This window comes from Acipenser ruthenus, chromosome 6 (genome assembly GCF_902713425.1).
Source record: "Acipenser ruthenus chromosome 6, fAciRut3.2 maternal haplotype, whole genome shotgun sequence".
NCBI lineage: Eukaryota > Metazoa > Chordata > Actinopteri > Acipenseriformes > Acipenseridae > Acipenser > Acipenser ruthenus.
Window position 1 is genome coordinate 19,962,488 of NC_081194.1, and position 16,307 is coordinate 19,978,794.

The 16,307-nt window shown below is 35.6% G+C and overlaps 2 protein-coding genes across 10 annotated transcripts; one reads left to right on the forward strand and one right to left on the reverse strand.

The window, feature by feature from the left end:
- Positions 1-1,165: 1,165 nt before the first annotated feature.
- irak1bp1 (interleukin-1 receptor-associated kinase 1 binding protein 1) lies at positions 1,166-7,968 on the forward strand. Of its 2 annotated transcripts, XM_059025191.1 has the most exons (5): positions 1,166-1,250; positions 1,853-2,075; positions 2,692-2,757; positions 4,235-4,365; positions 7,695-7,968. In XM_059025191.1, the coding sequence occupies exons 2-5, from the start codon at positions 1,869-1,871 to the stop codon at positions 7,960-7,962; spliced, it is 672 nt and encodes a 223-aa protein (XP_058881174.1). In that variant the 5' UTR covers positions 1,166-1,250; positions 1,853-1,868; the 3' UTR covers positions 7,963-7,968. The 2 variants fall into 2 exon arrangements, with proteins under 2 accessions (XP_058881174.1, XP_033872961.1); XM_034017070.3 differs by lacking the exon at positions 1,166-1,250 and having other exon boundaries at positions 1,745-2,075.
- Positions 7,900-14,698, reverse strand: si:dkey-261l7.2 (uncharacterized protein LOC569751 homolog). Of its 8 annotated transcripts, none has more exons than XM_034017076.3 (7): positions 14,639-14,698; positions 13,219-13,370; positions 12,828-12,917; positions 12,352-12,443; positions 11,239-11,399; positions 10,737-10,847; positions 7,900-9,637 (listed from the first exon to the last, which is right to left on the reverse strand). In XM_034017076.3, the coding sequence occupies exons 2-7, from the start codon at positions 13,341-13,343 to the stop codon at positions 9,542-9,544; spliced, it is 675 nt and encodes a 224-aa protein (XP_033872967.1). In that variant the 5' UTR covers positions 13,344-13,370; positions 14,639-14,698; the 3' UTR covers positions 7,900-9,541. The 8 variants fall into 8 exon arrangements, with proteins under 8 accessions (XP_033872967.1, XP_033872966.1, XP_058881176.1 ...); XM_034017075.3 differs by lacking the exon at positions 14,639-14,698 and adding an exon at positions 14,610-14,628; XM_059025193.1 differs by lacking the exon at positions 14,639-14,698 and adding an exon at positions 13,860-14,286 and having other exon boundaries at positions 7,900-9,633.
- Between the last annotated feature and the right edge of the window lie 1,609 nt (positions 14,699-16,307).

A 16,307-nucleotide genomic window follows, 5' to 3' on the forward strand; every position in this document is an offset into this window, starting at 1 on the left:
CGTAAATTTGGTAATGTTGATTTAAAAAATTTGAAAATACAAATCTCGAGACCAGAATTACCGCACGCGGAATGAACAGGTACCAACTGAAGACTGGAAGCACAGGCATTGTCGAGGAGCGTCTTTGTGTGACGTTATTTCTAACACTTTTACATATGTACATATTTTTCAAACATACCAAAACATAAATGTGTAAATAATAATAATAATAATAATAATAATAATAATAATAATAATAATAATAATAATAATAATAATAATCTCTGTATTTCCCTAGATTACGAAATATGTCTCTGGTATTAATTAAGTCGGAAGATCTGGACAGACTAAAACGAATGACAAAATGAAATGCCCATTTACTATAATGGAGAAAAGAATGCCCACTGAAAAAAAAAAATGAAGGAATGACAGCTTGTATCTTAAAATGCCTAACAGATACCTTAAAACCTCTAATAGGCCCACCGTTTCTTACAAATAAACTAATGTACGAAATAAAAGTGGAATGACAGCTTTTCTCCATAGAATGACAGGCAGGGAATACCGAAAAAAAAACCCCAGTAAAATCTACAGATAAATAGGAAGTGACAGCTTGTATCTTAAAATCCCTTTCAAATCTTAAAGCCCCAAATGCAGTTTCTTACAAATAAACGAATGTACAAAATAAAAGTGGAATGACAAGGACATAAATCAGAAACCATATTTTCTGAAGGCTAAGCGAGTGTTTTGAAAGTAGCTTTCTGTCAGTACGTATTTTTTAGCTCGTCAGTCACAATTCGGACATCGCTAGATATATTCCACTAATTCTGCGTAGCTCTTCTTTATCATACTCAGTCATACCCGTATGACAATTCTCACACCGGAAAAGTTTACTCAGAATATTAAACTTTTTAAATAAATAAATGATCGTAAGCAGGTCTGCAGCGATATCACTTAAGGTAATGTTGTATACGAGATATCTGATATATCTGCTGTTGGTTTATTTCTTTGTTTTTTTGGAAGCAGTAACAACACAGGCAGAACGGACGTTGGCCCTATTCCCCACCAGCTAAATTGATTGGGCCCTTATTCTCCACCTGTGCCAAATCAGATAATTAAATTTTGTTTTAAGGTTAGAAATGTCTTTATTACAGACAACATGGACAAACTTATTGTGATCCTGAAGAAACTGGAAAATAAGACGAAACAAATGCCAGAAGAGATCAGTAAAAAAAAAAAAAAAAACAAAAAAAAAAACGTCCATACTACAAAAGGTATGTACTATATTATAATTTTAATAATTTGTTTAAATTATTATTAGTAGTAGCATGAATTGTGCCCTTTGTTATTTCTTATTTATAATTATTAGTTTTTAATATTATTTATTTATTTTTTTAAACTGTAGAACCGTCTCGGTTATACTCATACCTAAAAACGCTGCCGGCAGTAATTATGACGGTTACATTTTAAACAACATTAATATTAAAATGAAAGACAAACGATCGGATACAACTCAAAAGTTTTATTCAAGCACATCATATCAAACATCTGCACAGCCGAAACGCCTTATTTAAATAAACAAAAAAAAAAACCACAAAATTATTTTGGTTATTTCTGAACAGATGGGAAAGTTTTTTTTTTTTTTTTTTTTTTAATTTCCATATTAAATTAATCTACCAAAGCTATGTGTATGTATTTTACTGTATGTACAATTGCTTTCCACAAGGTACTTGTATTTTGAAGTTAATGTGCGCTGCTCCTACCGGAAGTTAGTGTTGCCAGGAACTGTTGCTAGCTTCACACAGCCAGTTGTAGTAATGGCAGTGAACCCTTCTCGAGTGTTTGCGGCTGTAATCCCGGTTGGGGATGTTTACAGGGATGAAAACGAAGGGATGATTCGGACCGTTCGGAGGAATACTGAGCAGACCCCGACACGTGAGGTTCAGGTAACCGGCAACGCAGAGCTTTCCTCTGGCCCAAACAGAGCTCGGCTGTGCCTGCAGGTCAGCAGCAGAAAAGATTCGGTAACCGAGGCAAAGAATAGCGTCTCCAGAAGACTGGATTATATTCTTCAATCACTTAGACAACAAGGAGTAAAGGTAACACAATATACATGCATTCTAAATCAATTAAAATGTCATGAATACAGCCTGATCTGTTCATAGACTGTCAACGTAAAACCAACTCGCACATTGCAGTTTTAAAATACACCCCTCTAAAACGTCATTATAATTAATAATTCATATTCAACATGGTCAAAGGATGATTACCTGAAACGATTCTGGTCCGCAAAAAAGACTCATTTAAAATGTTTGTTTCATTCGTTTGTTCCAATTTAAATGGTCATCTAATTAGCGACATATTTTAGCTACACTCAAAAGGGCAATGATCTGTTCCTTATAAAATAAATTTAAAAAGGAAGGGGTCATTGACCCTGTTGATAAACCGTAGTCAAATAAACAATTGTATTCATCAGGCACTAATGGGAATATTAAATCCACTGCACCAATGCCTTTTAAAGTGTAATGGATTATAGAAACCAGAAGTGATGACTTGTGTCCAGAGAATGTAGTGTAATGACATATCATGTAAACGGTTGTTCTTTAAACTGCAGTCGGGCGGTACACTGCTTAACTTTTCTGTGGCTGCATTATAAATTGATATATAACATATTTAAATTCAGGCATGTTGCCTAATGTCTACCATTTATTTTAGGAAGAAAATGTTACTGTAACCAAAGATATTCGAAGAGCTGAAAATGCTTACTACATGGAAGCAGAGGTAAAACATACATGTTAATTCTTTCTTCCTAACTTTATTCTTCCTCCATTGTAAAATACTAAAGCCTTTTATCGGAAGTTCCTCTTAGTAAAGTAAAAGTGTAAAGTTGCTTTAGAATGTTGCATACAATCTGTTGCTTCAATATTTGCCACAAGAAAAACCTGCACCATCCTTCAAAGCCTAGATGTATGTTTTGTTAAACTAATATCTCATTCTCCATTGCAAAATATGCTTTGGCAATGTCTTGCTTGAAAATTGCAGACCCATAGTAAATGGTTAGAAAACACTTCATAGGTTTAGCCAAGTTTTTTTTTTTTTTTTTTTCTTCATCAAATGTTGCAATTAAGCAGTGCATGCAAGTCAATTTATGTACAATATTTTCACTGTTAATTAATAAAGGATGTATATGTTATTTGCCAGCTGAAATTAGTACATTTTTAAAGGGTAAGTAGCTTTAAATTGCATTTTATTTAATGATATTCATCATTATACAGGCACAGAAAATGTAAGGTGGATATTGATGGAGAAAAACCATTAAAATGCAATATTGGAGAAAACATCAAATCATTGTAAACATCATAAAAAGTTAAAGATGAAAAATATATATATATATATATAATATAATTACACATACATACATACATACATACATACTCTCTGCTTGCAATCCCTGTGGTAGTATTGCACTTCCTTGGTCATTTCACCTGTGGACTGAAATGTCCCTAAATAAGCCTTTTTTAGGTTAACCTTTAGGTGGGGTTCATTCGTTCGTTTGTTTACAGGTTACCCCAGGAAGGAGCCGAGCTACCCAGCTCGGAGACCGAATCGCTCGGTCATGCACCTCCAGGATGGCGGCTCCTCCTTTTAGCAATGGGATCCGGATGTTTACTAATACCACTTAGCCATAGCTCCTGTCCATTCTTTGTTGTTAACCAACCAGCTGCTACCCAAATTGATTGGCATGCTTTGACTCAAAAGACTCTACAATTGGTGAAAATGACCAAGGAAGTGAAACAGTGACATTCTTTTTGAGCACGAGGGAAATGAGACCCGTCTTTAACCCAGTGCTATGTCACATCCCAGGGTTTATTCAATTGATCCAAACAGTGGCAGATCTAAATAACACCACTGATAATTAATATCTGTCTAGCATGGCTATGAAAATCAAACATCTAACATTGCATTTCTATCTGTAAAAAATATGTTAAACACCAGAGTCCTACTTTAGTGATTTAAAGGGCAGTGGTGTTTAGATCACCATTTAGATCACTTGTGTGGACATGCATAATATTTTAAAATTAAAATACTGCAATGTTGAGAAATATTGAAATTCCACAGCAGGTAAGAATGTAGTATTATTTTGTAGCTTTAACCACTTCAAAGGGGTGCCAACCAAGAATTTTAATAGCGCCTTGTTAAAATTAATTTAAGCTTCAATTAATGTGAAATAAAGTGATGTCATGTGTTTTATTTGCAGGTCTGTGTTACCTTCTCCGACTTTGTAAAGATGCAGAATATTAGCAACTTCCTGGTTGAAAAGCTCGATAGCTCTGTCACTGTCAGTGCTCCTCAATTTTATCACACTACAGAGAATCTAGAAAGCATCAGGTAAGACAAGCAATCATATTAATAGTTTCTCCAACACAACTCGGTCTCATTTATGTTCTATACAGCAGTAACACAAACAAAAAATCATTTGTGTTGAGAATTTGAGGCAATTGATCAGTATTGCCTATACAATATGCTGTTGCAAATTGTCTAGGCAAAAGCATTAATGTCATGTCCATATTTTATGAGGCCCAGTTCTGGGATGAGGATGTGATGTAATTCATAAAGTGGGCTCCCAGTTGCTTCTTAAACTGTGAAAGTGTTTTGTTTTATTATTTAATAAATATACGGCTGCGGCCGTTTCAGCCCCGTACCTCTGGTTGTCTGTGTACTGCTTCCTGGACGCTGACGTCACCACCCACACTCTCAAAGCTGTCCTTGTGACAGCATACCAGTCATTGTCGGTCTCGTTGGCGTTTAGGTAGCAAACTCTATTTGCATGCTGCATTAAACACTACTGGCCATCAGCTTTGCATTATTTTGAGATAAGTGCGTGCGTCAGTGGTTCATTACATTTTGTCCATGTGATTACTTATGCTATTATTAATGTATTTTTGAAATGCAAGCTTTCAGTATTATAAATGAGATGTACTTTTAAAACATCAAAACACATCTCAAAATAATTTGGCATGACACCGTACTTTATACTTTTAGAGGTGTTGTGAGTCAGCATTTACACGCAGAGCAGCTTCAGATTCCATTACTTCCAGATTGGCTAGAAAGTGCGCAATGAGGTATAAAAATATTTCGGTTTTGAGGTGGCTGATGATGGAATAATAAAACAATATAACAAGACCTTGTTTTTCTCCATGGATATTGTGAAGCAAAGCACCACGAAGTTAAAGTAAGTTATTGCTTCATATGTAAACATCTGTTAACGTCTATATATGTATATATGTTTGATATTGCAATTGTGTTATATTTTTCTGTGTTTTGGAAGACTTGGATATTATCTATCGAAATATGTGCACTATTGTGCATATCAATAGACAATTTTCATATTGTTGCCCACCCCAAATTAGTTTTTTGGCAATGTTTATATAAAAACCTGTACAATCCGGCATTGCTTGGGACCTGAAAATTTTGCCGGATTGGACAGTGTGCTGGATCATAGAGGTACTGTAAGAAACTTTATACTGTACCAGGGCTCTAAACTGGCCTTCATTTCAATACATTTGTAAAGGCCACCAAGCTTAAGTCAAGTTCAAAGTGTAGGACGTTGTGTAATTTGCTTAGGATTCATATATAAAGTTAATTATTTAGCCACAGAAAGAAACCTCAGTTTAACTTAACTATTTCTTTGTTCACAAAATGCTTTTGGCAAAAGCTGCCTCTGTACATTTTTTATTGTATGAACTGTGCTGTGTGGCTACTGGCTTGCTGGCATGAGGGTGACTTTTGTGCCCACAGGGTCCGAAAATACGTTTTTTTTCAAACCGCTTCACTGTTCAATGGAACACAGCTATCATCACAGAGTCCGCAGAGAGCAATTCAGCGCTTGGCAGACAGGGGGTAGCCCTGCACCGAGAAGCAGCGATTTCCCAACTGGGAAATTAAACCTCCCCGCCAACAATTTGGCCAATTGCATTACCGCTGGGCGGCCCGCCAGCTAACAGCCTAGATTTGATTTGAGCCTGCAAGGAAGGAGCTTTCCGCGCTGAAGGCATTGACTTTTACCGCTATGCCATGGGAGCATTTTATTCAATTTTAACAGCATAATATTCTACACAACATATCGGCTAAACTTTGTCATAAGATGGACAAATAATCATAATAAACACTAATACAATGATGTAGAAAAGTATTTCCTACTGTCTTGGTTTCGTTGTTGTAAAAAAGGAAATTAAAATAAGGGGATAACGGCAATTGAACTATATTCATGTGAGTTACAGGAATTTTTTTTTTTCTTTTTTTTAAACTTGAAAGAAACGTACTTATAAGTGGTTATCTTAAAACATTCTTAACTACTGACCTGAAAAAAAGATCAAGTTTTGTAAATTATTATTATTATTATTATTATTATTTTTTGTGCAGTGTGCAAGGCCTTCTACGTTTTCAGGACTCTTCACTACTACAGTGGTAGAATCTGTGTGCTTTAAAAGGTAGTGTTTGTTGTTTTGTTTCTCCACCCGCTAATGCGACTTAGCCACGCAACTCATGTTATTGTTTGGATCCAAACACTTCCTAATTTGGTACGTACAGGCATCTCCAGTTGCTGTAGCAAAAAGGGCACTGCGGCTGTAATTGCCGTGACTAGGCATACGTTTTGATGGGCGTTGAGAAGGGCATCTACGGCAGTGGCCGCCGTTAATTTCGAGCCCTGCTGTACCAAAAAAAAAAAAAAGGTAAAATGACAAACATTTAACATTCAACTATTTGAACATTAAAAAAAAAAAAAAAACTTTATTACTGTACATATACAGCATAATAAACACATTTTTGGCTCAACAAAATCTTTACCTGTTATGAGCACAAGCCTGTTTAAACCATTCCCACAGAAAGATGTTCATTTGTTTGTACTCTACCTGCATGTGGGATTCAGGCACTTTCTGCTGCCATTTAGGTTCTCTCAGTGTTGTTTTTAAGTAGGTGTCTTTTTTTTTTTTTTTTTTTAGAATATCTGAAATGCTTTGCTTGTGATTTTGAATTTTTCACTTCACTCTGTGTTGGTTTTGGTAAACGTTAGGCTTTTTTGATAAGCTCAATTTTTCTTTCAAGAATTAAGCTTGTTGTGTAGACATTTATTTGCTCTTGCTTTTGTTTTGTTTTTTTATACTAGTTTAAACAAAGAAAAATCACATGACTGTGCCAGATTGCAGTCAGATTTACATTGATTTCAGGATTCCAGAACAGACAGGTTCCGGATTGTAGAGGGTCTTGCACCATTCATTTCAATAGGGATTTGGTCGGGACCCAAAAATCATGCCAAACTATACAGAATGGTGGTTTGTAGAGGAGATGGATTAAACAGGTTGAAAGGGTTTGTCCTTAAAAAATGCTTCAAGTAAATCAGTAAGAAAGTCAAAGTCAATAGAAGCGTTATGAGTGCATTGCATGCAAAACTAGAATGCACACCTCAAGACAGTTTCAGCATTCTGCAACGTGTTTATACGACAGTCAAATTCAGCTTGTAGCAACTGGGCAAACATGTTCAAATCCTAACAAGCACTGATGATTTCAATTCTTTCTCTGAATATTTTCTGTACTTGGCAAACATTTTGGAGCATCCCTGGGCGTCCAGTTTATAATTGTTATTTCCTGCCAAATAACATTTTCATCATTATTGTATTATTGTTTTGACCTTCCTTTCTTTTTTTGTTTGTTTGTAGGCGTCAGGTTTGCCTTGTTGCTGTGGGGAATGCGCGACACAAAGCGAAAGAGGTTTGTCGTCTGGTTGGGCAGTCTTTAGGGAGACCTTTAGTTATAAAGGAAGAGGAAACCAAAGAATGGGAGGGTCAGTCTGAAGAGACAGAAGACCAGTCAGGAGGTTCCAGTCAACCGACTGTAAACCAGAAAATAAAGAATGCAACTGTATTTGTTTCATCAAGAATCTTTGCTTCATTTGAGATTAAGGCAAAAGGAAAGAAAAACAGTTAGTTTACATACCATTTTACATAAGTGTTTTATAACTCCACTTACTGGGTGAATAAATATCCATTTGACAAGAACAAATATATATATTTAAAAATATGGTATTTTTTTACAAACAGTAGCTAAACCCAAACTTTCATTAAAATGTACTTTTATGTAATAAATGCACAAATTTGGAACATCCAGTGTTTTTGATTTTCTTATATTCATTTAACTGAAAAGGAGTTGAGATAGGTTAAATCCAATTTTACAGCCATTTAAAATTCAGTAAGAATTTAATATACAGTTAATTAGGACAATTTGTACTGTCTTTGGTTTACGCTCGAAGGATAAGTTGGAACCTTTGGGAGCATTATGTTTGGTACCTCTCTAATATGGTAAGATCAATTATTTTTAGTTGCCCTAATTTACCTTAATAATGTCTTATTTAGATACCTACAGAAAAATATATTGGTTAAAATGTAACCAAGAGAGTTTGTGATTTTAGCTCCAGATTATCCTCAGAGAATGTTTTCAGGTACAGCACTTTGCATCACTAAGATGTGTTTATAAATTTCTTGAGTTCCTATATAGATTAGAGGGCAGAAAAGTATCTCTGTCTGAAATAAAATTGCATTCTTACTCTCAGGTCTGTATTACACAATTATGCAATTAAAAATGAGTTACGAGTTCTTGTACATGTCTTAGGTGTGACAGCTTTTTGTTCTTGTAATATAGAATAGAATTAACCTCCACATAGTTTGTTGCAAGTAAATAATGGGGTAAATTAATATTAGTATATGCAGACACATTAAATGATTATGTAAAAAAAAATCAACTTTCAAGCATTAATATACATCGCACTCTCAAATGAAGGGTAAATATTACAATTTCCAGTAGCAATTTAAACTGCAAGATATTACATAAAGGGGACAGTTGGCCACTGTTTATCCAGTTCTACCCCAAATCTAAACCGCAACCTTTATATGTTTGACAATAACGGGCAGGCAGCCATTATGAATCGGAAGCCAAGAATGTATATTATACTCTATGTGCACTAGTTAAAGTTTGTCAAACAAACAAACAAACAAAGTCTTATGAATGAAGTAATTCATTTTGCGCAGCAGACACAAATGTGAGTAATGCAAATACGCACTCCCACATGGGATGCTCGCAAATATCTTTATTTTATAGCTCTTGTGAATAGGACCTTGTATACTATTTTGTCTTTGTCTGTGTTCAAAAAATATTTTAAATTAAACAGTAAGTTTATACTGGCTTGCTGGATAGTGGTAGGAAAAAGGTCAACATAATGTATTTATAGTTGTCTTAATTATTTGACAAAAAAATGCATAGCAAAATAATGCAGAACAGAGATCTGCAATCTTAGTTTGTCGTTAAACAGCAATTCACTTTTTATCACAATTCATGCACAAGGTATCAGTAGTCTTGTAATCCCAGGAGACATTTTTTCTGGCTTAATCTTTCCATTCCTTTTGCTTATTAAAAAGGGATTTCAAAAAGTCCTTTTTATTTTAACAAAGTAGTCAACGCAGTTTGCCCCATGCAGATACCTGTTTGAAGTGATCTGAATGCAGCAATTCCTTCAGTCGTGAGGATAGAGAGCCTTCAGCCAGGCCTGCATGATAAACCGCTCTCCATCAAAGTGAGTAAAGTAAGAGTCCAAAGTGGGGATGTCTGGCTGTCAAAATCAAGACAAGATTATTGTAAGAAATGAAAACAGGCTATGTATGTAATTTCATTGAATGTTTCCTTGACTAACACAGTCACTACTGTTTACATGCAAATCTGCCTGCCACACAAGAACATAATGGATCTGTTTATCTAGGTGTGCATACCAAAATGAGGTTTTACACCATTAATGTTACAAAACTAGTAAACTATTTAGGCACACTTCTGAGCCCTAAAACTAATAATGTTATGTGTTACTAGTTATGCATAATTAACACTTTGATTTTCCTTTTTGCAATAAAATGGAGTAAGTAACACTTTGGCTTACTTAAAAACTTGCTAAATTTGACCCAATAAAACAGTGTTGTAACAATAATGTTTTACTGGGCCACAATTGTGGTTATGTAATTTTACTGGATTTCACTCAACAAAAAGAAAAAACAAGTCATGATTGAAGAGGTTACAGTTAAAATGGTAAAAAATACACAACACGTTTGCAGCTGTAAAGGTACTGTAGAAATTAAAATCCATTGATCCGAATAAAAGGATACATTGTTTGAAAGATTGTATTTGTTTCATACCTCAGGGTAATTAATAACAATATATACAACAGTTAGATGTTGGTATTTTACATCAGTGATTGTCCAAATGCCAAATTTAATATTCTGAGCTTTTAAAGCAATTAAGTGCTTTTAGAGATGACATTGGCCCAGTCATATAAGTGGGCCATTAAATACATTATTGATAAAGCAAATGTCTAAAACATAGAAATACACCATTTATTAGAACACAGGCAGATCACATGCAAATTTAACCACAAAAACAAACTACCAAATAAAAAAATACATCACTCAATATCAAAAAAAGTTTTTTCCTAAATTCAACTCAACAAGTGAAAGCACACAAGTATTAGACAACTATCAGAACAGAAATGACACTACCAACAGAAATATATTACAGTACATTAGCTTCAGACAATAAACTACATCCAGGGCAGATTTTAAATATGAAAACTAAATATGAAATATACATTTTTCTAATCAAAACCCATAGACTACTTAGTAATGGTAAAATAAACTGTTTGAGTGATAAAATAATACATACTGTACCTTAATGCCTGTAACACCCTCTAGTGCTGTCTGTGGAATATAACCCACTAGTATTGCCTTTGGGTTGGGTCCATTGAAAATAACCTTATAGTGTGGAACATCTTCAAGATGCTGTAAATACAAATGCAAACACTGTATTACAGAATTTATATGGACTTGTTTCATATTTTCAGATGTAACTAATGTAAAGCTAACATTAGTTTTTGTAGGTCTTCTCTGAAATATCTGAATTAAGAAAAGCAGTGGTCAATAGTAAATACAATGGTAGATTTCAATATACAGCCAGAGCTTGGCTGCTGCACAAACTTAGTTAAAGAATGGTATTTCAAATGAGGTCCCCAGTCTATGTTGATATTAATACAGGCATGCAACATTACTTTATTTAACTTGTATGTTAGTCGGACAGAATTATAAATTTGCAGTTTGAAATACTGCTGCATGTTTATATTTGTTACATCTACCATGTTAACTCATTTCAGTAACAGATTCCTAGTGGTCTCACCTTCTTGTCAGAGTACATTTTGGCAGTCCACTCTGGAGGAGCCTTTAATCTCTCATCCCAGCCCACAATGACGCCTATCATTTCTTTGTCCTTTTCCCTGACCACCTGTCCCACCCGATACAGAACTGCTGGGTCCCTCGGACTGCGAATGTCTGCAGAACCTGTTCAAATCAGGAAAGGTGTCCAGTATGATTAGGGGGGCAGATTTGAAATGTTAAAATTAGCCAAGTTGAAAAACACTAGACAGAGTTTTTTTTAGAAGTTCATCCATAGCTGTAAAACACGGGTAGTACATGTACCTACAGCTATGGCCAAAAGTTTTGTATCACCTACAATTGTAGGATTGAGACATCATTTAAAAATGTTTACAATTTGAACATAATTGAAATATTTTATTTAACATCATGTAATCAAAGAAACTACAAAATGATAATCGCAAAAGTCTACCGGAAGACATAGCAGCTGTACAGTATTTCATGTTAGCTTTTGAAATGTCACATCTTTCCAGTGTCAGTTTTTTGTTAAGTATATGGAAAGCTACACTGCGGTATGTAATTCAATATGTTAATGTAACAGTATTCAGCAGGTTTCATTCCAATTAATTAAGTAAAATGTGTTAATTCTATAGGGTAATGTAAAACTTTTGACCATAGTTGTATAGGTATGTATTTATACAAAATTAAATGTTTAAACAAAGCAATGAATCGCCAAGCAATTGAAAGCTAATATCCACGATTAAATCTTTGCACAAACTACTCTGCACTAAATCCACAACAATTGGAATTTTCAACTCTACAATGGCTGGCTGGGTCAGTGTCTACAGTATAGTCTCTGAGTAATAGTTGAAACCAAATATAAGGAAAGGGAAATTCTTCTCATAAATATTCAAAATCATGTCCAGTATTTTGAAGTTGACAATTTCCCATGATGCTGTATTCCTATGCATGCTATATCTATGTAGTATCAGTATAAAACATATAATACTGCATAAGGCAACTGAACCAGTCAATTATTAAAAATGTCTCTAGTGAGGTGTTGGGCATTATTGTGACACCACCTGTGCAGTAAAACACACACACACACACACACACACCCCAAACTGCTTGAATCTACCTCCAAAATACTCCTTTTCATTTTGAAAGAGCAACACCTCCAGTGCAGGCGATTCACCCTGGGGATCATCCTCTTCACTCGCTGCAGTGGACCTAAATCAGAGAAACAAGAGCATTGCTGTTCTTCATCCACACCTTTGAACACTCGAGCACAAAGATATACACTTCTATGTGAGCCATCTGTTCCTCACATGAATGATTATTTTATTATGCAATTGGTAGCAAGACTGCATCTGTCTGTGAAGCCACAGCAAGACGGCAGATCCTATAGACGTTGGCAGAGAGGCGGATGATAGTCGATTACTTTGCTGCAGATGTCCACCCCCATCTTCGCAGAATAATTTCAAGGTCACAAGGCCCTTTATAACCATTTCCAGTGTGTGGATTTGCCATGTTGAACGCCCATAAGTCATAGAAAAATGGAAAAACATTGTTCATGGCTTGTAATTAAGTGTGATTTAAGTGTTTTAAACTCACGTGAATTTAGAAACCCAGTGTCTCAGCCAGTCCAGCCAGGCATCCAGATTTAAATAGGATGTTCTAAAGTTATTCCAAGTGCTGAGTAGCCTGTAAAAAGAAAAGTGGTCATTTCTTTTAGACAGGCTGATTAAATAGACATGGCAAAATGTCTCTCATTAAGTCACAACAGCAGCTCCCAAAATATTTGGAACAGTGGATAGGATAAAGGTCAACATGCATTTCATCATTGCATAGCCTACACAGTACATCCTGTTTCATAGACTGGGTCATCTTATTAGCTGCCGCTGTGGATTTTTCAAAACTAGAGCACCGTTGTTTAGTCTTCAGAAGGTTGGACTTCTTTATACAGCCATGCGTGAAGTACAATTAGAACCATCTTCAGACGTACCGTCGTGTGGCACGTTGCTGTTGAGCAACATTACTCCCAGTCCATTTGCAAATGAGATACTGAGCGGGCAACGCTGAGAGCAGCAGACTAATCTGAATGACAGCCACTGCGTTGATCTGCGGCATCTCCTTGACCGGCTTCTCGGGAACTTACTACGAATTCAAAATGCATTAATTAATTTACAATAAGCTCTCGACTTTAAGTAAATATATATTCCAAATGGAACCCATGCCTTCACTTAACAGTAGGAACTACATTTTTAAATGCCCCCTTCAAAAAAGAAAACTAAGCAACAAACAGGAACAGGTGTGTGATGAAGTTCGTTTGCCGTCGTAACAATTCTGCAACATATGCAACAATTGAAGTAAAATATATTTACAAAATAATGTATAAATCCCCAAAAATAAATCAATACATAAACACTATGGGTTTGCAATTACCCACCTACTCTTAAATATGATTAAGGTACAATGGATAGGTTAGCTACCGGCGGTACATTAAAAAAAACCAAAACAAACAAAAAAAAACTTACTCCACTTACAACTTTACAGTGCGGAACTTGTGTATAATGTCAGTTTCGTGTTAGCAGCCATTACATTATTCAAGCTGGAAGCTGTTAGAAGCGTTTACATTGCGCCTACCTCTTTAACAGATACTCGGGTCGTCCGATGCAAATAAAACAGCTATTTGTTTATTACTGAGAACAAGGGCACTGAGATTTGTTTTCCCAAGCCGCTGCAAGTGCTCTGCATCAACAACAAACTTTACAGATAACTTACTCAGGTGTAAGTACAAATGCAGAGTCCCCACCTTAATGTAAAAACAGTGTCAAGATATTGCAGTTATATTTACACCAGCCGTAGTTTCAACATGCCAGCTGCTTTGCTAAAAATACTAAACGATTTTTTTAAAAGCGTCCAATAGTTGTGAACCACGAAATGAACAGCTCCTCTCTCTTCGCCACGTCAGTAAACAGTGCCTCGAATCGATTCAGGAAGACAGACCTATTAACATGCTAAATATTACTTATGAGAGACACAAGGGAGCAGCATTTCGCTCGTGTCTGCTAGGTCATGGGCAAGCTTATCTGCGATACAACATCCGTGTTTTAGTTATATATATATATATATATATATATATATATATATATATATATATATATATATATATATATATATAGGTTTGATATGAAATAAATACTGTATGACAAGCTTTGTAGAGCTGTTTTCAGAATGCATGATAGTACATATACTTTACTTTTAAGTTGATTTATTTCACTTGCCCCAGAAAACGGTTATATGCCACAAATTCCATATTAAAATACATATTTATTGTTGTGAAGGTTTAAAAGAAGAAAAAAAAAACCCTAAAATATCAATTATTACACTTACTACTATTACTATGAACAACCGTTTCTTACTTTCCATTCCTTCTACATAGGCTGTGTGGTCCAGTGGTTTTTTACTTTCCATTCCTCATTGTGTGACCCTTAACCTCACTTAACCTTGTGCTCAGTCTTTCGGGTGAGACGTTGTACGTGACTGCATCTGATGCATAGTTCACACACCCTAGTCGCTGTAAGTCGCCTTGGATAAAGGCGTCTGCTAAATAAACAAATAATTAAAACAATATGCATATTTAAGCTTGTGGAATCTACATTATTTTCAAATTTGTACATGGATAGAATATATAATAATTGTATTAAATGTATGCATGCTGCCTTTATGTACTGTATAGCAAGGACTCAGCATTGGATATGTTACATTGGCTATAGCTAGATAATAAAGTGTGGAGATAAAATAATGTTTGTTGTATACCTATTCACTCTGTATAGGAATGTTACCATGTAAATGTAATATACAACATTAATATGTACAGGTGACCCTGGTTCTAATGGTATATGAATGTACTGCGAGGAAGAGCCATTCGTTTTTCATCAGGAAAGTCTAGTGGGTATATTTCCTGTCTCCCCTCACATGAGATTATGTCATAAACGTGACTGAGGTGAGTCATGGAAATTTGAGACCAAATCAAATGACCCTCCTTCTTGACCTTTTCAGGATCCTTCACTTTATGATGCATAATTAAAATGTTGACCGCCCGTTGAACTTCACTGCAGTCCTAAATACCAAAACACCAGGAAAACACCAATATTTCCATTACACACATTCAAAATATACACAATAAAGCCAAAGACAGTTTTGAGAATTATTGTAATTGTTCAAATGTATAGTGCTAATATTGATGTATGAAATGCATAACAAAAAAGAAAAAATATATAGAATATTAAAATGTTTGCGCACAACTACAGTACTGTACTGCATTCCTATGATTAAAAAAAAAAAAAAAACCCTGTATGGACTCCACTTTGAGAATTGCTGGGATCTCCTGGACTAGTTTGAGCATCCTGAAGAGATCCTGCTGGTCCTGGAGTGGCCCCAGTCCTGCAAGGATCTGCTGGATTTTGTGCATTCCCAGGGCAGACTCTCAAGGAATCCACCACCCGCAATCTGATACACCAGATGGTGGTGGCGATGTAGCACTGCCAAAGACAAGTGGGATGCCCGAGAACATTGTTCAGGAATTGGTCTACATCGAGTTTGCCGGAGAGTCCCACAAATAACATAATTAAAATTTTAAAATTAAAGTCAGTAAGAGTTTAGTTCTCGTAGCTTAGCATTGTGGAAAGAGGACTAGTTTCACAAAGCCATTCTAGGCTAAATCCAATTCACTTACATAAAAAAAAAATGTAAGAAAATAACATTTATTCTTAAATCAAGGTAATAATACATTTGAAGCGTATTGTTCTGTCTATTAGATTTGCTTGTTAATTTTTAGTGCTCCTGTGTGCCGCTGTTCTCTTAGCTCTGTCCCCTCTCCAGTTACCCTAAAGTACACTCCCCCTGAGTGGGTGGTGCACAAGGAGTACCTGGTGTGCGGCCATCTCCCCTGCCAAAAGGACGAGAATATCTGTGGGGTCCTGCACTTCAACAAAGGCGTCTCCAAAGGTGAGTTCATTAGGGTGCTTCAGGATATCTAATGTATGTGGGTTTAGTTTTAATAACACCTCCCTCCCCCTCCCCTCCTTT